Consider the following 23,265-nt stretch of genomic DNA (forward strand, 5'->3'; position numbering starts at 1 on the left):
TGCCTACCAATAGAAATCATCTCAGCTACCTTGTACCTTTCAGGTTTGTTGAAATATGATGTCAAATTTACCTTAAGAATGATTGAATTTCTTTTTCAATCTTTCAATGTTCCCACAAGGATAACAAAAGTATACCCAGTTTCCTATACCTTCACTAATAAAAATTAAAACTGATACAAACAAAAAATCCCTCACTAAAGAATTAAAACTGATAGCAGCTTATGCTTTTTTTCCTGTTTTTTGTTTGTTTGTTTGTTTGCTTCACAGATTTTTTCCATCTCTTTACTTTGAGTCTATGGGTGTCATTGCACATGAGATGGGTGTCTTGAAGACAGCATACTGTCAGGTTTTGGTTCTTTATCCAACTTGCCACTTTGTGCCTTTTAATTGGGGCATTTAGCTCATTTACAGTCAAGGTGAGTGTTGATGTGAATTTGATCCTGTTATCATGTTATTAGCTGGTTATTATGCAGACTTGTTTGTGTGGCTGCTGTATAGTATAACAGGTCTGTGTACTTGATTGTGTTTTTGTAGTAACCAGTAACAGTTTTACCTTTTTGTATTTAGCACTCCTTTCAGGATCTCTTGTAAGGCATTGTAAGGCAGGTCTGGTAGTAATGAATTCCCTTAGCATTTGCTTGTATGTATGAAAAGAATCTTATTTCTTTCTTTTTTTTTTTTTTTTTTTTGAGATGGAGTTTCACTCTTGTTGCCCAGGCTGGAGTGCACTGGTGCGATCTCGGCTCACTGCACCCTCTGTCTCCCAGGTTCAAGCGATTCTCCTGCTTCAGCCTCCCAAGTAGCTGGGACTACAGGCATGCACCACCATGCCCAACTAATTTTGTATTTTTAGTAGAGGTAGGGTTTCTCCATGTTGGTCAGGCTGTTCTGGAACTCCTGACCTCAGGTGATCCACCTGCCTCGGCCTCCCAAAGTGTCAGGATTACAGGCACTAGCCAATGTGTCCCACCAGGATTTTATTTGTTATTTGCTTATGTAGCTTAGTTTGACTGAATATTAAAATCTTCACTGAAAATTCTTTTCTTTAAGAATGTTGAATATAGGCACTGAATCTCTTCTGGCTTGTAGGGTTTCTGCTGACAAGTCTCTTGCTAGCCTGATGAGGTTCTCTTAGTAGGTGATCTGTCCCTTCTCTCTTGCTGTATTTACCTTTTGTGTTTTCACTTCAACCTTGGAGAATCTGATGATCATGTGTGTGTGTATATATATATATATATTTTTTTCATAGATTATTGGGAAACAGGTGGTGTTTGGTTACATGACAAATTTCTTTAGTGGTTATTTGTCAGATTTTGGTGCCCCCATCACTTGAGCAGCATACTTCCCCCTGAATCCCCAAAGTTTTCTTTCTCTTCCTTTCCCTTCATCACAAGCTTAAACTGGAATGCTGGTAGTTTAGGTGTGGCAGGGCAGAATCTGAGGTAGATACTTCTCCTGTCCTAATTCTTCAAGACCTAATTCGTTCAGGGTGTTGAGGAGGACGGACAGTGGAGCAAATGAATGTATTAACAAGTCTCTCTTTACTTCTTGGCTGTGATGATTTTTGTTGCTGTTTGTATTGCTTCTTTTCTGTTAACTCTTCTTGGCCATCAGGTTTCCTCTGCAAAAAAGGAATCAAAGTGCTGCCTCCCTTTTTGGCTCATGTTTTAGATTTTCAGAAGCTCCCTGGATTTATTTAGTTGTATAGTTCCCTAGTGTGGTACATATGGAAGTGGGTCACAAGGTGTGGAGTACTGCCCTACCACTCAGGGAGCCTTTTAAAATGTGTGAAGGGATTATTGATTGTCTCGGAGTGACTGAAACAGCATTTAATTTCCAGGAGTAAGAGATATTAAATGTCCTGCAGTGCACGGGCAGTCCCTGGAGAATAGTGATATCCCAATGCCAATATCTTCCCTTCTCTGAGAAACATTGTTGAAATACTGAAATACTTCTTTACTCATTGGCAAATAGCCAATAACTTTATATCACCTCTCTCTCTCCCTCTCTCACATCAGTGCTCCTATGAAGCATCCAACTCAGCCTCTCAACTCTACGATCCAGCAAACATGAAGCTTCTATCTGGCATAGCAAGAGACCCCCAGTATCCTGATTCAGCACCAAGGCAAGAGTACATTCTGCTTGGGTGATACCTGCACACAACCCTGGTCACTCCTGCAACAATTGTTCTTGACTTTGATTATTTTGTTCTCTCTTCTGCAGTTTTTAAAAATATACTGATAAGTTAGAGGAAGGAAAAATTTGGGGATGATTGTTGGAGGTACTAGTACAATATGTGCTACCACTTGGTAATTTTAGTGAGTCCTTAGGAAAGTGTTGGGCCAAAATTTTTGACAGGTATCTTAAGAATATAGGTTTCTTAGAGCCTCTTTATCCTCAGCTGTAGACTGGAGGTTTTCATTCTGGAGAATTAAGAAAAGTCTCACTCAGTATCCCATAACATTATAATAAACAGTTAAATTTCAAAGTGAAAGGTAATTAAGAACTTTTAACATTTTAAAATGAGCTCTCTGGGAATATTGCCCAGTTTTCACAATTCTTCTTTAGTACATGTCCCCTTACCCTCCCCCCTGGGAATGCATTATGAACAAATACTGGTGACTAAATATAGAGAAAATAGGTCTGATGAGATTAAATCTATTAAATGTTTGCTTATTAGACTCTGGGGTCCTTATTACTCTGTGGAATAGTGGAGTTGTACTAAACTGAAAGTTACTATATTGGTTTAAATTGTGCTTCTGCCACTAATGAATGATGTGTGGGATACGAATGAAATGGGAATATCAAGGATGAGCTTTGGGTTTCTGACTTTCACAGATAAATGAATGGTGGTGCCATTTTGAGATGGAGTTGCCAGAAGAGCATGTTGGGGAAAGAAGATCATGAGTTTAGTTACAGACATGCTGAATTTGATATGCCTTTCAGGTACCCATGTAGGCACATTCAGGAGACAAATGGAGACTTGTTCTAGAATTCAGAAGAAATGTCTGAGCTGGAGTTATACATGTAGAAGTTACGTATATGTGGAATAGATAACAAATGAAGCCATAGGACTAATTGGAATCATCAAGAAGAAGGTATAGTAAAGTATAAATGTATATGGGGCTGGATAACAAGAGACTGTAGCATTTTATGCTTAGGTAGGAAAAAACAATTCATTGCAGGAGCAGCAAAAGATATAAAAGAAAAAAGCAGGAGAGGAGATGGTTAGTTTACTTCCTATTTTTACGTACTCTTCTTTTTTTCCCCACATATGTTGATACATTACTTGACATCCTTATCTGTCTTATTGCCTACACTTAACAACAAGCTTATTCTCTTCTTTAGATGGATATCAGTGCACTCATTGCTGTTTTTTATCTGTACTTTTCTCATGTGAAAAATCATGTAATTATTTCTCTAGAATATCAAAAATGTGTTTTCTCAAGCATGTGGTTCAATTGACTTGCTCAGAGAAAAAAAGAATCCTGCAAATTGTTGAAACTGTGCATCTTCCATCCTATACAACAGAAGGCTTTGTTACTGTTATTATTATTTGAGTTCTACAGTTGTTGTACACTTTCTCAGCAAGATGGTCCAACCTTGAGAATACTCTTGCATTTACTTTATGGGGAAGGCAATTTGCATTTTCTTTTATGCGATTTAATGAACAGCTGTGGTAATGTGCAAAGTAAAAGAATGTTACCATTTATGATTCAAGCAGCAAAGCAGCAAACACCATTGTCATTTGACCTGTTTGTTTTAGATCTTTGAATACACGTATTCATCCTTGACCCTCTTACGGTAAGAATGCCGTATTACTGATGGTAATATCAGATCGATTTCTTCCTTCAACACCTCCTCCTCCACCACCACACAGACACAGAGAGATATATATGGGTTTTCTATTTAAAGGGTTTTTATATTCTTATTCAGTTTATTTGGAAAATTAAAATTGCTGACATACAAGTTAAATTGAAATGCCTAATAAATAGACTATCACTAAGTAGCAAGTCACTAGTATTCTTTTGTGATAAGTCCTCTTAATTCCATTCTTTCATTCCAGAATTCACAGCAGCCTCGTCTGGTTCCTTACATTGAGTTTAATGGTCATGGTGCCAAACTGAACAACTTGTCAACTTCTATTTGTCTTTTATTTTAAGTTCATTGCAACTTCATTTAGCCCTGTAAAAACACATGCCAAAACACTGCCAGAGACTGACTAGTTAAATACCATGGAGATTAGCATTGCCGACTCAGGAAAACTCTTAGAAAAAATGCTCTTGAGTTTAAGCCTAAATTTAGTTTTTCTTTTTTTTTTTTTTTTTTTTTTTTTTTTGAGACGGAGTCTCGCTCTGTCGCCCAGACTGGAGTGCAGTGGCGCGATCTCAGCTCACTGCAAGCTCCGCCTCCCGGGTTCACGCCATTCTCCTGCCTCAGCCTCCGGAGTAGCTGGGACTACAGGCGCCTGCCACCACGCCCGGCTAATTTCTTTTTGTATTTTTAGTAGAGACGGGGTTTCACCGTGTTAGCCAGGATGGTCTCGATCTCCTGACCTCGTGATCCGCCCGCCTCGGCCTCCCAAAGTGCTGGGATTACAGGCTTGAGCCACCGCGCCCGGCCTAGTTTTTCAATAAGGGTAATAACCTAGGGTCAACAACACAGGGAGTCCGGTCTGTTTCTTAAGAGGTAGAAAAACAGTCCTGCTCAAAGTATTAGGCAAGAATCTTACAGTCAAATTGCAAAATAAAAACTTTCACGAATATTCTTAGCAGTGTTGCATTTTACTCAAGAAAATAGTCAATTGCCACTTGGCAGGTGAAGATACCTACAATGGTGTTCTCAGATCCAATCAGACATAAGCTGAGATAACGTGTTTTAGTTCAATCATGCCATACATTCACCTTCATGTAGCTGGGGTGAAAATGTAGGTGGTAGTGGGGATGCTTTTGAGGAAGAAAACACTATATTACTCCTATCAGTATTATGATATTCTAACTGCAAGGGAGTCAGGGGTGGAGAGCTATATGGTAGAGTCCTGTGCTTGCAAGTAAGTAAACAACAATAACAATAAAACAAAACAGAATTTTAGACAAACCCAAAACGCTAAAAGGAAATTGTTGAAAGGATATTAGGTGACTCACAAATCACAGGAATAAAATTTGTACTTATGTTTCTTCTAAGAGTTTCACTTCCTTTATTTAGGTATTTTAACATTTTGAATTAATTTTTGTATAGACTGTGAGGTAGGGGTAAAAATTCATTCTTTTGCATGTGGGCATCTAGTTGTCTCAACACCGTATTTTAGAAATATTACCTTTTCATCATTGAATTTTCTTGGCACCCTTGTCTAAAATCTGTAGGAACAGAATGTAGATTAATGATTGTCAGGCGCTAGAGAGAGGTGGTTGAAGGGAATGAAGGGGTGAGTACCAAAGAAGGTAAGGTGTTTCTTTTGGGAGTGATAAAAGTGTTCCAAAATTAGATTTTGGCAATGGTTGTACAACTCTATGAATGTACTAAAAACATTAAATTGTACGCCTTTAATGGGTGAATTTTAGTATATGAGAATTGTATCTCCATAAAGTTGTTTAAAATATAAAAAGTAAAAAAATTTGTTTAAAAATCGAAGGAATAAGTGACCAATCTGGAAGTATAAAACCAGGATAATTCCAGGGATTGCATAGTGAGAAATAATTCGCAGTTCCTTAAGGGCCTTGCTGTCAGAGTGACTTCAGCATCAACAGTTTGTTTTAACCTTGCGTCATTCAGTACATAATTAAGCTTCTCAGGAGAAAAAGTCAGATCGGCCCAGCCAGAGACACATACCCATCCAAAGGGAGGTTCAGTCATGAAGGCAGTGGGTGGATTACCTGAACGTCAATATTAACAAGACCACATGGAAAAATAATAGGTAAGTCTTGCATACAGGCTCATCTATTTTTAATAGTCACCATATAATGTACTTATATATACATATTGATTTATTTAATTTTCAAAATCGCCCTGTTGAGTCACTATTAGTATTACACTCCATTTATGCAGAAATGAGAACTGAGGCTCAGCAAGCTCCTAAAAATTACCCAAGGTCACAGCTAGTAAGTGAACTGTGATTCAGACCCAGGCACTCTCATTCTAAATCCCTTGGTTTAAACCACTATGCTACAGAATCTCTCCCTAAAAATAAAATTTTCAAGCACTGACATATTTTTACATGGAGCCCTCTTACTATCCCAGGATTAGTGTATTTATTAAAGGAAAGCTGATTTTACGGAAAGAGGAGGATGCAATGCAGAGCTGGCAGAAACAAAAAATGACCACTATAGGAAAAAAGTAAATTAATAATTATTAAGCCCATGCTGCATGACAGCATTTTCACATGCAATGTTCATCTTATAATGTTATCAGTGTGTGTACTGTGGATCCTTTCTTCACCCTTGTTTTCCTGGTACCCCAGGGGTCTGATTTGTATAGGCTGCAACAACTTGGTTCTCTTTCCCTTTGGCTTCTGCTGGATTCAGTGGAAAAGACACAGGAGATTGTAGCAAGGGAGGAGAGAAAGGGCAGGAATCTGTTCTCCTGGCTTCCTCCCATATGGTCACCAAGAACTTGTGGGTGCCCATCAACTAAAGCTTCCAGCTCCACTTCAGCAGCCTTATACTATCCACAGTGAAAGACAATTTCTTTGGGTTCTTGTATCTCCTTTTCATTGATCCTTCAAGCTGAGGAGTGATAATGGCTCCTCATTACTGATCAGAAGCCTTGCTGGTTTCTTATGTCTTATAAATAATATCTTCACTGAACCTTCCCAATCACTCCTTTTTCATGTGAATCATACTAGGACTCTGAATGGCATACATAGAAATCCTAAAGCCAATAAAATTATGTTGGTTTGGTTGCTGAAGAACTGAGGCTAAGACAATTAAATAAATTGCTCAGTAAGTGAGAGAGCCAGAAATCAAATAAAAGTCTTTTTTAACTTTCACGTCTTGACTCTTTCTTCTACGGGGAGCTTGTTCCACAAGCTACATCTTATTAACAATATTAATTATATCCATAGGAAACCCGGAAACCTAACTGAAAAGTGGATGTATTTCAGAATATATTTAAATGGGTGGAACTAATTTCAAAATTGAGTTGAACCTCCCTTCAAACATACTATAGATGTATCAAAAGGTTTCAGGTGCAATGTGATGGCTAGCAATGCAAAATCTAAAGTCCCTGACTTGCTCTCCATCTCTTATCATTGTATGACTTTGGGCAAGTTACTTAAATTGCCTTCACCTCAGTTTCCTCAGTTATAACATGAGCATAATAATTATGCTAGCTTCATAGAATGATGATGAAGATTAAAAAAAGTAATATATGTAAAGACCTTAGAACAGTGTATGGCTCATGGTAAGAGTCAATAAATGTCTTATTTGTTTGACACTGATCCTCACAAAAAAATCTTCCTACTTTTTAGAGATTCAATTATGACATTTTCATAATATTTATGAACAGGAAAAATCTTTCCATTTATTTGTGTCTTTTAAATTTCTTTTGTCAGTGTTTTACATTTTCAGTATCCAGGTATTTTACCTCTTTAGTGGAGTTTACACCTTGGCATTTAATTTTTTGTTACTACTCTAAATCATATTGTTTTCATAATTTTCTTTTCAGATTATTTGTTACCAATACATAGAAATGCTACTAATTTTTAATGTTGATTTTTTATCCTGCAACTTTACTCAATTCATTTATTAATTCTAACAGTTTTCCATTAAAGTCTCTAGATTTTTTTATGTAAGATTATGTTATCAGCAAATTTGTAATTATGTAAGATTATGTCATCAGAAAATTTCACTTCCACCATGTGAGGATAGAGCAAGAAGACCTTCATCCGATCCTCATGACCTGGTCTTGAAGGGAGAAACATTTTTGTATTTATAAATTACCCAGTCTTATTCAGTTGTATCAGCACAAAACAGACCAAGGCAGTTCATGACAGGTATATATTGATTAATTACTATTAATGTTATTATTATTGTGTATCTGTAATGTGAAGTACTATAATAGGTGAGCATATAAAAGGATTAAGAAACTTATCAGATGAAAAATTTAGACAATTCACTCAACAATTTTTTTAGTTACATGTGTCTGCGCTTGATACTATCCTAGGCACTGGGGATCTGATAGATGGAAAAAAGATAAAATTCCTGCCATAAGGAAACTTCCATTTATCAGCTGTAGAACATCTTCCCTGTCTATCACTCCAATGGGGAAATCCTAAGAGCAATTGACAACTACATTATAGTGTGATGAATATAATGAGAAGCTAGAGCACACGGAGGAGGAATTTAAAGGGGAGGGGCATGTAACCTGGTTTTGTGAGAGCAAAATTATGGAAAGATTCTTGGAGGTGGTAATGTCTGTGCTAAGCCTAGAGAGACTTGTTGATTTTAAAACTTTCTGCATAATACCTGTTACGTGCCTGAAATTGTTCTATGTGCTTTACAAATAAGTTATCATTAATTTAATTATCCTGATAACTCTATGAGGTGGAGAAAGTAAAGCATATACGGGGCTATATTACTTGCCCCAAATCACAAAACTAGACAGTGGTTCCAAAGTGCATGCCATTAACTGCAATGTACTATGCTTCCTCTCCCTCTTATAATGTGTTTGTAAGCTGTGTTGGGGTGAGCTGGAGGTCAAGGAAATGGGGCATATGAGAAGTCAGTACTCCATGAAAGTCTTTAAAACTTTTTAGTTTACTGGAGCAATGGAAAGAACCTGGTAGAAAGATCAAGAAAGAAAATGGAGGGTTATCAATATTCTAGAAAGCCAGGTGAGAGATTTTGGTATTTCTGGTAGTGTGTTCCCAGTTGACACTCATCTAGTGCTATATGACTACACAAAATAATGTATTATTTTTAAGGTAGAAGTATTAATATATTTTACAGACTGTAAGATATAGATCAAAGAACACAGTTGTTTATTAAGGATATGCATTGCCTGTTTAATCCAGCAATAGCAATATTTAGATTCCCTGTCATGTGTTTCATAATCAATTTAGTTACAATTTTAATCATGGATATCTATGCTTAAGTTCTCTCTTTTGTAAGCAGCTAAACGTGATGCTCTTGATAGGAATGAACAGCATACTACAGTAAAGTGAGATTGCCAAAGGGTAATCCAAATGATAAAAATAAAGCTATACCTCCAGGAAAAATATCTAATTCTAGTTATTTTATCCTTTGAATAGTTTTATGTTTTCTCACTATATACCAACTCACCTGAAATAGGTTCTCAGTTAAGTATTTGTATTAGTGCATTTTCACACTGCTATAAAGATACTACCTGAGCCTGGGTAATTTATAAACAAAGGAGGTTTTATTGACTTACAGTTCTGCATGGCTGGCAAGGCCTCAGATATTTTATAATTTTATAAAGAAGGCAGCAGACTTCTGGCTGGACATCCAGGCATTTTCATACATCCTCTAAAACTTAGGTGGAGGTTCCCAAACCTCAATTCTTAACTTTCGTTCACTGCAGGCCCCAAACCATATGGAAAGCCACCCTTTTAGCCACGACTGGCACTGAAACAGCTGGAATGCAGGGTGCCATGTCCAGAGGCTGCAGAGAGCAGCGGGGGCCCTGGTCTCAGAGAAACCATTTTTTTTTCCCAGGCTTCCTGGCCTGTTATGGGAGGGGCTGCAGCCAAGAGCTCTGATATGCCCTGAAGACATTTTGTCCGTTATCTTGGTGATTAACATTTGGCTCCTCATTACTTATGCAAATATCTGCAGTGTGCTAAATTCCTCCCCAGAAAATGATGTTTTCTCTTTTATCACATCATCAGGCCGCTAAATTTTCCAAACTTTTATGCTCTGCTTCCCTTTCAAGTGTATGTTCCAATAGCAAACCATCTCTTTGTGAATGCATATAACTGAATGCTTTCAGAATAATCCGGGTTACATCTTGAATGCTTTGCTGCTTAGAAATTTCCCCTACCAGATATCCTAAATCATCTTTCTCAAATTCAAATTATTCCATTTATATAAGATTCTCAAAATAACAAAATTATATAGGCTGAGAATAGTGGTCACTAGGGATTATGAACTTGACGGGAAAGCTAGGGTGTAGCTATTACAGGAAAAATGAGAGATCCTTGTATTGATGAAACTCTTCTATATTAATATGGTGGTTGTCCCTTGAAGGTAGGCATATGATAAAACTGAATATAACTAAACACACACACACAAATGAGCACATGCAAAATTGGTGATCTGAACAGATGAACTGTACTAATGCCAGTTTTCTGGTTGTGATGTACTTTTGTACTTTTGATTGTACTTTTGCAAGATCTTATAACTGGAGGAAATGGAGTAAAAGATACAGTATGGTATCTCTTCATATTATTTCTCACAATGGCATGCTAACAGATACATTAAAAGATGTTCAACATCATTAATCATAAGAGAAATGCCTACTAAAACCAGAATATCACTTCAAACTTGTTAAGATGGCTATTATCAATTAAACAATAAATAATTTTGATGAGAGTGTGAAGAAAAAACAAATCTAGTACACTCTTGGTGGAAATGTAGATTGGTATAACCATTATGTAAAACAGTATGGAGGTTTCTAAATAAATTAAAATGTAACTACCATATGACCCAGCAATCCTTCTTCTGGGTATATACCCAAAGGAGATGAAATCACAGCCTCATATGGATATATGCACTGTCTCATTCATTACAGCATTATTCACAATAGCCCAGATATGGAAACCATTTAAATGCCCATCAATGGATGAATGGATTTAAAAATGTGGTGTGTGTGTGTGTGTGTGTGTGTGTGTATTTATAGTTATACAGAATTAAATATTATTCAGACTTAAAGAAAAGAGATCTTGGCATTTGCCACAATATGGATAAACAAGCATAAAGATCTAATGTACAGGGGGACTAAAGCTGATGAAACTGCATCATGAATTTTTGCTAAATAAGTAGATTTTAGCTGCTATTGTCACACACTTAAAAACTAAGAAGAGAGGTATGCTAATCTGCTTCACCATAGTAACCATTTTACTTTATGTATCCCATAATATCATGTTATAAGCCTCAAATATACACAACAAAATTTCTTTAAAATAGAAATAAAAAATCCATCACACTTCTATACACTAACATTGAACATGTGGAAATCAAAATTAAACACATGATACTATTTACAGTCACTTGAAAGAAAATGTAACACTAAGGTATAAATTAAAACATGGACCAGAAGGTGGGTACAAAAATTAAATATCAAAATATCTTTCTAAAATTTACCAAATACAAAAATGTGCCTGATATATTCATTTACAAGGGAAGAACAGATTATACATAAATAGATGCATCTTAAAAACAGGCCTGAGTGAAACATTAAATACTGACAATGGCTACATAAATTGAAAACAAATGTCCACAAACAATAAAAAAACATGTATTGACACTCATACAGAGAAAAGGGTACACATCAAATGCATTACAATGATTGCCAATGTAGACAAGAGAAATAAAACTGGATCATGCAAATAAAGGAGAGTGAATGAGTAAACAAACAGGAGAGGGTCTTGAGCAATGAATTCAAAGAATGTAACTCAGCCCTCTACATTGATGCCAAACCACTTTATTGTATTCCCTTCAATAAAAACAATATTTTTTTAAAGGGAAGAATTCTTAATCATTGACATTCTATGGAAATGCTGGTGTATGGAAGTGGTAATAAAAATACCAACTTTTACTTGTATCATTATATTCAAATTCTCTGTAGACTATGCTTTCATTTATTGCCTGCAGTAGACAATGGCCACTAGTTTCTTAACAAGGAAATGCCCTAGTATTGGGACCATGGCCTCCAAACACCATTATTTTGGTGTGTGTGACATGCTGTCTTACTTTATGCAGGGTGAGGTTTTTGGTCCTTATGAGGGGCTTCAGTTGCTCACAGTATTGGTTGAGCTGCAACCCAAACCACTATGAGGTCTGTGGCCTAGAGGTGGTGATTTTGCTGTCTTCATTTTGGAAAGAGTGTCACTGTCACCTACATACAATACAGATCTTTGTATTTTATTTATTTATTTTTGGAGACAGCGCTCTGTCCCCTAGGCTGGAGTGCAGTGGCCAGATCTCAGCTCACTGCAACTTCCACCTCCTGGGTTCAAGTGATTCCCCTGCCTCAGCCTCCTGAGTAGCTGGGATTACAGGCACCTGCCACCACACCCAGCTAATTTTTGTATTTTTTTTTTTTTTTAGTAGAGACTGGGGTTTGCCATGTTGGACAGGCTAGTCTCGAACTCCTGACCTCAGGTGATCGTCTGCCTTGGCCTCCCAAATTGCTGGAATTACAGGCATGAGCCACCACGCCCAGCCAATACAGATCTTTTTAAATGCCCTTCTACACATTCACATGCTCCAAACACCAAGCCCTTTTCTTCCTCTCCTGTTAGATAAAATTTTAAGAAGAAAATTTGTCTCTAGGAATAAGTTCTCCCCCAGGCCTTATTTACAATGTCTGGCTAACTGTCAACCTGTGGGTCTGTCTGCCAACACTACAGGATGTCATATCCTTCCCTTCTCAAATGCCTACCTCTTCCCTTCCCTTCCTCCCCACCATCAGAAAACAGGCAGAGATATACACAGTCATCAGCTCCTCAAACTTGATTTTATTGTAATCATTGCCATTGGTGGTGAGGATTTGTCCAATTTGGTTTCTCCATGTTTGACTAGTCTTCCTCACCCTCCTGTGAAGATCCTTCAGATAAGTCTGGGTCTTCATCCTCCTGTGAAGATATTTCAGATGAGAATAGGTCTTCGTCCTCTTGTGAAGATATTTCAAATGAGTCTAGGTCTTCATACTCCTGTGAAGATCCTTCAGATGAGTCTAGGTCTTCATCCTCCTGTGAAGATATTTCAGATGAGTATAGGTCTTCGTCCTCCTGTGAAGATAATTCAGATGAGTCTAGGTCTTCGTCCTCTTCCTCTTGGCCTGGATTGATGGAGTTCTCTTGAGACTGGTCATTCTCCAGTTGATTTGAATTTATTTTCTTACCCTTCCTGTAGTAATACACTATTACTGTTAGATATTCTACTGTTTTTGCCTTTTGAAAGCTCTGTTTGGGGGCTAAGACTCTGTTTGGTGCCTCCTGCATCTGGTGAGAAAACAGGGAGAGGCCAGAAAGACATTATTTTGGGTGAATAGGATAGAGACTGGATAGCAAGGGGGGCTTTATGAGGAGGAATGCAGGTTGAGGAAGGGGTTTGTGCCAGAGAAGAACAAGGTGGAATCATAGGGTAGAGATCTATGGGGAAGAAGAAGAGGAGCATGGGTAGGGTCATCTGTTAGTCCAAACTGCACCATTTTGTAAGCTGTTTGCTATTTTGCAGACCGTGGTCAAAGTGAAACATTCCATGGGGGTTCAGGCCATGAGAAACATCCTGCCTAACCACCTGACCACAGGGTTCATAAAGACTCAACTAAAGAAACATCCCTATCATATCTTGCTTAACAGAGTTCTAAGGAACTCCACAATGATATTCCACCGGAAAAAGGGCCAAACCACCTGATCATAAGACATCTTATTAATATCCTGCCGGGCAGCAAGCCATACTGCCCAGCTCCCTCCCACCCATACCTGTAAGGACCCCATCCTGTAAACATTGATGGGCACTGGCATTAAGCTTGTCCTCCACTTCCACAGGTGTCTAAAATATTCCTGTGTTGCTGTTTGAGCTGCCCCCTCTCTGTGTGTCTTTCTTTCATCCTCGCCTTCCCTTCAAAACCTATCATTTTGGTGCCAAAACCTGGAATGGTGATTGGGTTCTAATGGGTGAGTTTTCTGTTGCAACCTGGAAAGCAGCAAGCAGCACAAACTAGACCAGGGTCTGCTTCCAGATCCTGAGTGTACTCCCTGTTCCCAATTCCATTCCCCTTATTCTCTAGTCTTCCCCAGCCCCGGGCTAACCTCCAGATATTGATCAAACAATCCATCTTATTTTTCATTTCTTCCCCTTTCCAGGCAGCTGCAACAAGGATCACCCCCATTGCTGGACATCACATCCTACACTGGGCTTCAACTATTGGGTGAGTGTCCGTCTTCCTCCTTTCTGGATTCCTCTCTATTTCTGCCTGTTCTCCAAAATATTCCAGTGCTGGGTGACAGGTCTCCACAGTCACCAGGTGACTGCAGCCTACATTCTTAGGGTACACCCTCAGAACGTTTGCCACTCTGGCTGCTCCGGCCTCTGGGGAGCATGAATAGTTGTGGGGCTGCCCCGACTCTCCGGGTCCCTTCTCCCAGGAGGAATCGAGTGCTCACTTTCCTCTGGGGTATTCACTTCTCTCTGGAGTGCTCGCTCCCCACTGGGGTATTCACTGCCTTCCAGGGTACTCACTTTCCTCAGGGGTATTCACTGCCTTCCAGAGTATACACTCCCCTCTTCCATAAAAAACAACATTCAACTTCCAAATTCAACATAATCTAAAAAACTTTCTCCAACACAATGGTAAATGATCTGAAGTGCTTTGCTTATCTCTGTTCACAGCTCACTCTCCCTCTCTGCCAATCTTGTTCACCTTTTCAAATCTTCCTCCTCAAGGAGAAACCCCCCAAAAGGCCTCCTCCTACAGACAAGGCTTCCTCCTCTGAATTTCAACCTGGCCAACACACCCATTCTTCAGCCTCCTGCCCACCACCATTCCCTCCACCTTCTCCTTCGGATCCGGCTCCTCCACCCCCTTACTGTAGCCCTCCATCCCCCTTCCTTCTCCACCTCAAACCAGGTCTCATGCCCAACCCTCTTTTGCCGAAAACCAGGCACGTGTCCAAAGGTCTTCCAAAGTCCTTCCCTTGCAGGAGGTCGCGAGGGCTGAAGGCATAATCTGAATTCAAGTTCCCTTCTCTCTAGCTGACTTCTCCCATAGTGAAAAGAGACTTGACACCTATTCAATGGATCCTACCTCCTTCCACAAGGAATTTCTGTACTTCTCTAAATCTTATGGCCTTACCTGCCATGCCATATATGTCATCCTCTCCTCTACCCTCACCTTGGAGGACAGGGAACACATCTTTATTGGCACCCAGGCCCATGAGAACACCCTCCACCAACAAGATGCTTCTCATAACCCAATAGGAACCGTAGCTGTCCCCAGAACTGACCCCAGTTGGAATTTTCAGGCGACTTCCGTAGACAGACAGAAACCGGGCCATACGATATCATGCCTTCTAGCTGGCATAAATAAAGCTGCCCCTGCTCCTTTCATCTCCCGCCTTTCAAAGGTCACAACTAAATAGACCACCTTAAGCCCTAATACCAATAAGGGGAAAATCGACCTCCATTTACACTTTATCTCCCGGTCAGCCCCAGACATTTGAAAGAAACTTTAAAAACTGGAGGATGGCCCTCAAACCTCCCAAAGAGACTTAATCAAAGTGGCCTTTAAGGTCTTTAAGAATAGAGAGGAAGAACTAAAAACCCCAAACCTAAAAAAGGACCAGGCTAAATACCACATGCTGATAGCTGCCACTCAACAGGGTTCCCAAGGCATACAGAATTCTTCAACTTGGCAACGGTCAACTCCAGGAGCCTGTTGTAAGTTCGTCCAACATGGACACTGGGAAAAAGCCTGCCCAATCCCAGGACACTCTGGAAACCTTGCCCCATCTGTGGTATCAAGCAACACTGGAAGTCAAACTGTGCTCAGTAAAACTCTTCATCCTGCTTCACCACCTGTACCTGAAGTCTGATGGGGCCTGGAGTCCACCGCCCCCACCGCCATCAGCACCACAGAACCCAGGGTAATGCTATCAGTCTCTGGTAAGCCCATGTCTTTCCTATTGGATACTCAATAGGACAACTAGTTACTCAGTTTTACCAGAATATTCTGGACCCTTTTTCAGTTCTTCGATCTCTATTGTGAGAATCAATGGAATCGCCTCTAGGCACAAACAGACTGGTCCTTTAATTAATTAATTAATTAATTAATTAATTTATTTATTTTGAGACAGAGTTTCGCTCTGTCGCCCAGGCTGGAGTGCAGTGGCACGATCTCCGCTCACTGCTAGCTCTGCCTCCCAGGTTCATGCCATTCTCCTGCCTCAGCCTCCCAAGTAGCTGGGACTACAGGCACCCGCCACCACGCCTGGTTAATTTTTTTGTGTGTATTTTTAGTAGAGATGGGGTTTCACCGTGTTAGCCAGAATGGACTCGATCTCCTGACATCATGATCTGCCCACCTCGGCCTCCCAAAGTGCTGGGATTACAGGCGTGCGCCACCGTGCCCGGCCTCCAGACTGGTCCTTTATTATACAACGTATTCAACACCCCTCTTCACCCACTGTTTCCTGGTTATCCCTCAATCCCCTACACCTATCTTGGGGTGGGACATATTAAGTCAATCCCAGGTCTCCATGCAATGTGGCTCCTACAATTCTACCCCTTTTATTTTACTCTGACACCCAAATGCTTCCCTCTTCCCCCACTCATCCTCATTATCCACCCTGTTACCTTCTGTTAATTCTGAAGCTTGGAATGTTTCTAAACCCACAATAGCCACACATCACATCCCATTTAAAATAACTCTTCAAAACCCCTCCAGTTTCCTTCATCAGTCCTAACATATCCTTAATCCAGCCTTGCTTAGGGACCTAAAACCTATTATCTGTAAATTTTACAAGCTCAAATTCTCAAGCCTGTCAACTCTCCCGACAACACCCCTATTCTGGCTTTCCAAAAGACAGACAGGACTTACCCCTTTGTCCAGGATCTCTAAGTTGTTAACCAGGCAGTGGTACCAATCCATCTAGTGGTCCTCAACCAATATACTCTACCATATTCCCCCATCTACCACACAATCCTCTGTATTGGAACTAAAAGACGACTGTTTCACTATTCCCTTAAATCCGGCTTACTAAAGTCTTTTTGCTTTAACTTGGTCAAATCCTAATACTCACATGTCCCGTACTCTTACAGGACTTACACATGGACTTACACATAGATTGTACTCTTAGAAGGGTTCCGGGATAGGCCCCACCTGTTCAGACGGGCCCTCATCAAGGACCTAGCTGAACTTCCCCTTGCTCCTAGTACCCTCCTCCAATATGTCAAGGACCTCCTTCTCTGTAGCCCGTTCCTTAACTTGTCCATTCAACACACCACTCAGGTTTTAAACTTCCTTCATAATCGAGTATATTGGGCCTAACCCACAAAATCTCAGGTAGCCCAAACCAAAGTTACTTACCTTGGATTTGTCCTAACCCCTAATTCTTGAGCCATCCCAACACAATGAAAGGAGCTAATTTGTGACAGGCCCCTTCCCCACAGAAAAAAAGGACCTCCCCTCCTTCTTGGGCCTTGTGGGATACTTCTGGCTGTGAATTCCCAACTTTGACTTGCTGGCCAAGCCACTATACGTGGCCTCACATGGGCCCATCCTAAAACCCCTAAACCCAGCTTGCCCCAACAAATCCCACTTAAAAACTAAAAAATGCCCTTTTCATTGCCCTGACACTGGGACTGCCCAATCCCAAGCCCTGTACTTTGTATGTATATTCCGACCAAGGCCTTGCTCTTGGACTACTCTGCCAAACATACGGCGACGCCCCACGAGCCACTGCACATCTCTCAAAACAACTGGACTCTGTCATCCAAGGCTGGTCACTCTGACTAAAAATCTCAGGTGTGGCCACATCGCTGGCCTTAGAGGCACGGAAACTCCCTCTCTACCAACACATTACTATTGCATCTTCCTATTACCTACAGGACCTCATAAACCATCAATTTCTTCTATCCCTCCTACCATCCCACTTTCAGCAGGTACATGCCTTATTCATAGGTAACCCTCTAATCACCTTCCAGAGATATAAAACTCTCAACTCAGCCACCCTCCTTCCTGTAAGCACTTCCGACTCTAAGCTCTCTCTCTCCTGTCTGGACCCCTTAGACTCCCTCTCCTCCCCCTTCCAGCACATTTCAGGTGCCCTTTTGCAGGGAACACATACCTGGTTAATTAATGGAAGCTCTTTTAGGCAGCCATGTCCAGCAGCTGGCTATGCCATCATTGCTGAAAATAAACTCCTAGAATCCAGTGCTCTCCCACCCCATGCTACCTCTCAACAGGCAAAGCTAGTTGCCCTAACCAGGACCCTCACTCTAGCAAAGGCAAAGAGGGTCAACATTTACACCAATTCCAAATATGCATACCATGTCCTACACTCTCATGCCTTAATCTGGCAGGAACAGGGTTTCCTAACTGCAAAAGGAACCCCCATAAGAAATGGCAAACCTATACATAAGCTGCTGGGGGTGGATAAACTACCTCTGATGGCCACCATTATCCATTGCAAGGGACACCGGAAGGCTACAGATGCCAAAACCGAGAATTTGGCAGCCTGGCAGGCAGCCCTTACAACCCCATCGCTATTGCTCATTTTTCTCAGCATACACCCCGTATATACCCAGGAGGAACAAATCCCAATTGCCAGGGCTGGTGTCATTCAGGAAAAAATGGTTCTACCTCAATGATAAAGTGTCTTGCCCAAGTTTTAAAAACTATCTGTACTTTTATATGTGCACAACCATTTCCATGCCGGTTACTGCCCCTACTCCAGCTTTTAAAAACTTATATACATTCTTCCACCATAGCTGCCCATCTCAAAGATATTACTAAGGCATGCTCCCTTTGCACTCAGACTTCCCCTCAGGAAGCTATCAAACCACCTCCTTTTCAACCACAAGGCCTGAGGACACTTAGCAGGGCAGGACTAGCAAATCAACATCACTCACATGCCCCCCATAAAATGATTCCTCTACATTCTGACAATGGTAGATACATTCTCTGGATGGATAAAAGCTTTTCCTACCACCACCGAAAAGACGCACACCATCGCTTCTATTCTCTTCACCCATATTATCCACCGGTTTAAACTCCCCTCTTACATCCAGTCAGACAATGGGCCAATTTGTTTCACAGTTTAACCAACAGCTGATAAAGGCTCTAAACATTAAATGGGCTTTGCATATTCCTTACCACTCCCAATCTTCAGGAAAAATTGTATAAAAAACAACAACTAACCAAACTCTCCCTAAAGGTTAAAATGGCCTGGACTTCACTTCTCCCACTGTTCCTCATGCGTTTATGAGTCATTTCCCAAAAGCCCCTCAGCCTAAGCCCATTTAAGCTCATGTACAAATGCCCCTTTATCCTCCAGAATCTCCCTGTATTCTCTCCCCCTTCTATATGGAATACTTGGCCGGCGTTACACCTCACCCAACACCTAATGAGACAGTATGCAAATGCTTACTGACCCAGCCTAAACGTCCATCCTGAAAACACTCCTCCCTGTCCCTACAACCAGGGGACTGGGTCTGAATCACAGACTCCTCCTCCTCCCCTCTCCAACCTAAGTGGATGAGTCCTCACCAGGTTATCCTAACTACTCTGACTGGGGCAAAGCTAACATCCTTTCCACACCGAATGCACCATTCCAAACTAAAAAGAGCACCAGATCCACATGTAGAAATTTGCTCACCCCCAAATTATTCTCCTTCCCTCACAAGACCAACCTCACTGTACTTAACAAGAATTCCAGAAGTTGCCAGTACAAATGCCCTAGTCCATAACACTCTCCGTCGCCAATTTCCAATATTTTACCTCCTACTTTATTTCAGATCTTTCCTGGTTTCCCTTCCCCATGTCCCTGAATAGTCCTGCCAGTTTCTCACACTAATGCAGGAGGTATGACTGCAGGGCACCTTCCAAAATTTCACTCCTACTCAAATCTCCTTTTTCTCCTTTGTCCTCTTTGTCTGTGGGATATTCTAAGTGCCCACCCTGAATGTCTAACAATTGAGCCCCCTTCATCAGCCTCACACATTGCCTGTTAAATCAGTCACACTCCCCTTTTACTTCCAACTGTTAAACTTGTTTGTCCACACAAATCCATTAGTTCACAGCACTTCCTGTCAACCTGGCCACATAAACCTGGTCCAAAATAAACCTGCATCTCACCCAATTGACCAATTCATTCCCCAACCTGTTTATAATCTTGCTCAGCTAAACACCTTTTCCCCCCAATCCATCAAATCCACCCACACCGTCACACACAGGGCTGTCACCCTCCTTCGCCTCATAGCCTCTTAGCTAAACATGATACAAGTCGGATTCCATAAAACACCTCCTACCAACCCCTCCCACACCTCCTACCAACCCCCCCACACCTCTTACCAACCCCTCCCCTCTCTGACGGCACCACTCTCCATGTATCCAACTCAAAGGTGCTCCCTGGAAAAAATCCACAAACAATTCCCTCAACTGCAACCTGTATCTTTCTGCCCTATCAGGACCACAGTGGCTAATAGTTACAAAAACCCATTTCCCCCTCTCTCTCCAAAACCACACAGCCTTCACCTCCTCCCCCACCACCATTTCCTATCTGGCCCTCAGAGGGGCTACCCTTGCTGGCAGCTATTCAACTTAGAAAAATATAAAAGTTAAAACAAAGGGTTTGTGCAGAATTCAACCCCCACCTTTTCATGGCTTGCCACCATAACCTACAACTTTTGTCTGTCCACCCCCAGTGTCTTCTTCCTTTATGGCACAAACTCTTATCTCTGCCTACTGGCCAATTGGTCAGGAACATGCACCCTGGTGTTTCAGTCTAGACATTGACATTTTGCCTAACAAGCAGACCATCCAGGTTCCTTTAGTAGCTTCTGTCTCATCTTCCTCCACACACACTAAGCAGGCTCTACATCTCATTCTAGTGTTAGCAGAACTAAACATCTCTGCTGCACTCAGCACTGGGGTAGCAGGTGGCCCCTTTCTTAGGGCCCTTAATCTTCCTCCTCCTGATACTACAATTGGCCCAGGTATACTCACCTTCATATCCTGCTTTATCTCCCGAAGGCCAAACTCCCTCGTCCACGCAGCCACCCAGCAACACATGGATACCATCCTTCTCCTCTGCCAAGTCCAGTACCAGTGCCCCCAGGAATACCACTCTGAAGTCCAACACCCACTGCTTCAAAACCCAAACCCTGATTACAGCTCCCCTATTCAGCAGGAGGCAGCCAGATACTCAACAACGCCCCTCTTCCTTTTATACTAAAGTAGAAGGCAAAGAATGCGAGTCCAAACCACCATTTAGTAAGCCCCCTGCTATTTTGCAGACCTTGGTCAAAGTGAAACATTCCATGGGGGTTCGGGCTGGGAGAAAAATCTTGCCTAATCATTGTAACACAAGGCGGACAAAGGCCCAACTAAAGAAATTTTCCTATCATATCTTGCTGGGCAAAGTTCCAAGACACACCACAATGACATCCCACTGGAAAAAGGACCAAACAGCCTGATCATAAAACCATCTTATCAATATCCTGCCAGGCAGGAAGCCATACTGCCCAGGCCCCTCCCACCTATACCTACAAGCACCCCAGCCTGTAAGCAACGGTGGGCTCTGGCATTAAGCGGGTCCCCCACTTCCACAGGTGTCTGCAGTATTCCTGTGTTGCTGTTTGAGCCACCCCCTCTCAGTGTGTCTTTCTTTCACCCTCACCTTCCCTTCAAAACCTAACAATCTTACCTCATCATTTTTTTTGTTGTTGGATTCACAGGGGCTCTTCATCTTCTCCCCGTTGGTGCTTGAAGTTGGCTGTTCCATGATTGTGGTTGGTTGTAGAATGTCTATAGTAGGCTCTTGTAGAGTGCAGACTTCCACAGCTATATTGAAGCTTCCCAGGGGGATGTCCCAGAGCTCTTGCCCTCCCTATATATACCCTCCTGGTGACAAGGCAAAGCCACGCCCTTGAGCTTTGTTTGATCATACAGGCAGCGTCCCAGCCAATGGCAGTCCTGGGGTGGCTTTGGCATCACAAAGCACCACTGCTGCCCACTCCCTGGGCTTGCGGGGGAGGGGAAAGTGTTGTAGTGGAAACCAAATGCTGTTGTTGTTTCGACATCCCCTGAAGATGATGCATCCCAAATGGATCTGCCGCCGCTCCTCTTTTCTCCATGTTTAATGTTCATGGTTCACATGGAAGCGAGAGGATGGTTCCTTCAAGCCCTTCCCCACAGCCATTCCTAGTAAGTGATTCATTCTTTTGTCTTCCAGCACCCACCATGCCCTAGTATTTTACATGTCTCACCTCAAATCCCTCCAAGCTAGTGTGGCTACATTTAGTTATTAGTTATTAATTACTAGTTACATATAATAAATAATAATTATCCCATTTCCCTCCTATAGTTCCTTCATATGCACCTTGAAGACCATTTACTTTTAGGCTACTGCCAGGCAAATTTCAACCCATGTTCTTTTGCGCAATGTCCATGTAGAATCTGAAACAATGGCCTTCAGTCTGTCGGAACTTTAGTGAATAAACATTCTTTACCGTGTATCCTAGTCTTGTTTCAAATGGGGGGTGTATGTTCATAGTAAATGTAGTCTCCCAACATGAATTCTGCCAGTATGTGGGTGGGGGAAGGAATGGATATTCAAGTGCTGGAAGTTGTTACATGCAGGATACTACAATCTAAGACCAACATGTGTACCAGTGTGGGCGTAGTTAAGCTTTGTACTGGAGATTGTGTCCAGTGCAAAAAAAAAAAAAAAAAAATGCATTCCGATTGGGAGAAGTAAAAGTATCTTTTGTCAAAGACTACCTGAGAGTGTATGTAGAAAAGTCAATCTAAAAAAATGGTTCTACAGTAATTGAGGTTAGCAAAATTACAAAGTAAGAGATCAACACACAAATCAATTGTATGTTTATATATTAGCAGTTATATATGAGAAGTTTCTATATTAGAAGAGGCAATGCTTTAACCAATGGTAGTCCTAGAATGAACTGGAAGTTAATTTCAACAACTGAAAGTTGAAACTAAGAACAGTGCAATTTAAAATATCACTAAAAATATTAAAGGCTTAGGGATAAATCTAAACAAAGATGTAAATGACTTGTACACTTAAAACTACAAAAAATTACATTGATAAATTAATGACATACGAAAAAAATTTGGATGTATACTTTGATTTTCAGTTGGAAGATTCAATATTGTAAAATGGCAGTTATTTCCAATTTCATCTGTGGATTCAACTCAATTCTAATCAAAATTCAAAAAAGACTTTTTAATATAAATTGACAAGATAATTACAATATTCATATGGAAATATAAAGTGCCTAGAATAGTCAAAAGGAAAGTGTTGAATCTTAAAAAGCTCTGGATTGTATCAATGTTAATGTTCTA

General features: G+C 40.9%; 1 protein-coding gene across 1 annotated transcript; it reads right to left on the reverse strand.

Moving 5' to 3' along the window:
- Positions 1-12,754: 12,754 nt before the first annotated feature.
- LOC698523 (sperm protein associated with the nucleus on the X chromosome N2-like) lies at positions 12,755-21,685 on the reverse strand. Its single transcript, XM_001086432.4, has 2 exons — positions 21,608-21,685; positions 12,755-13,180 (listed from the first exon to the last, which is right to left on the reverse strand). Exons 1-2 carry the CDS (start codon positions 21,683-21,685, stop codon positions 12,755-12,757), a joined length of 504 nt encoding a protein of 167 aa, XP_001086432.4.
- Positions 21,686-23,265: the final 1,580 nt, after the last annotated feature.

This window comes from Macaca mulatta, chromosome X (genome assembly GCF_049350105.2).
Source record: "Macaca mulatta isolate MMU2019108-1 chromosome X, T2T-MMU8v2.0, whole genome shotgun sequence".
Taxonomy (NCBI): domain Eukaryota; kingdom Metazoa; phylum Chordata; class Mammalia; order Primates; family Cercopithecidae; genus Macaca; species Macaca mulatta.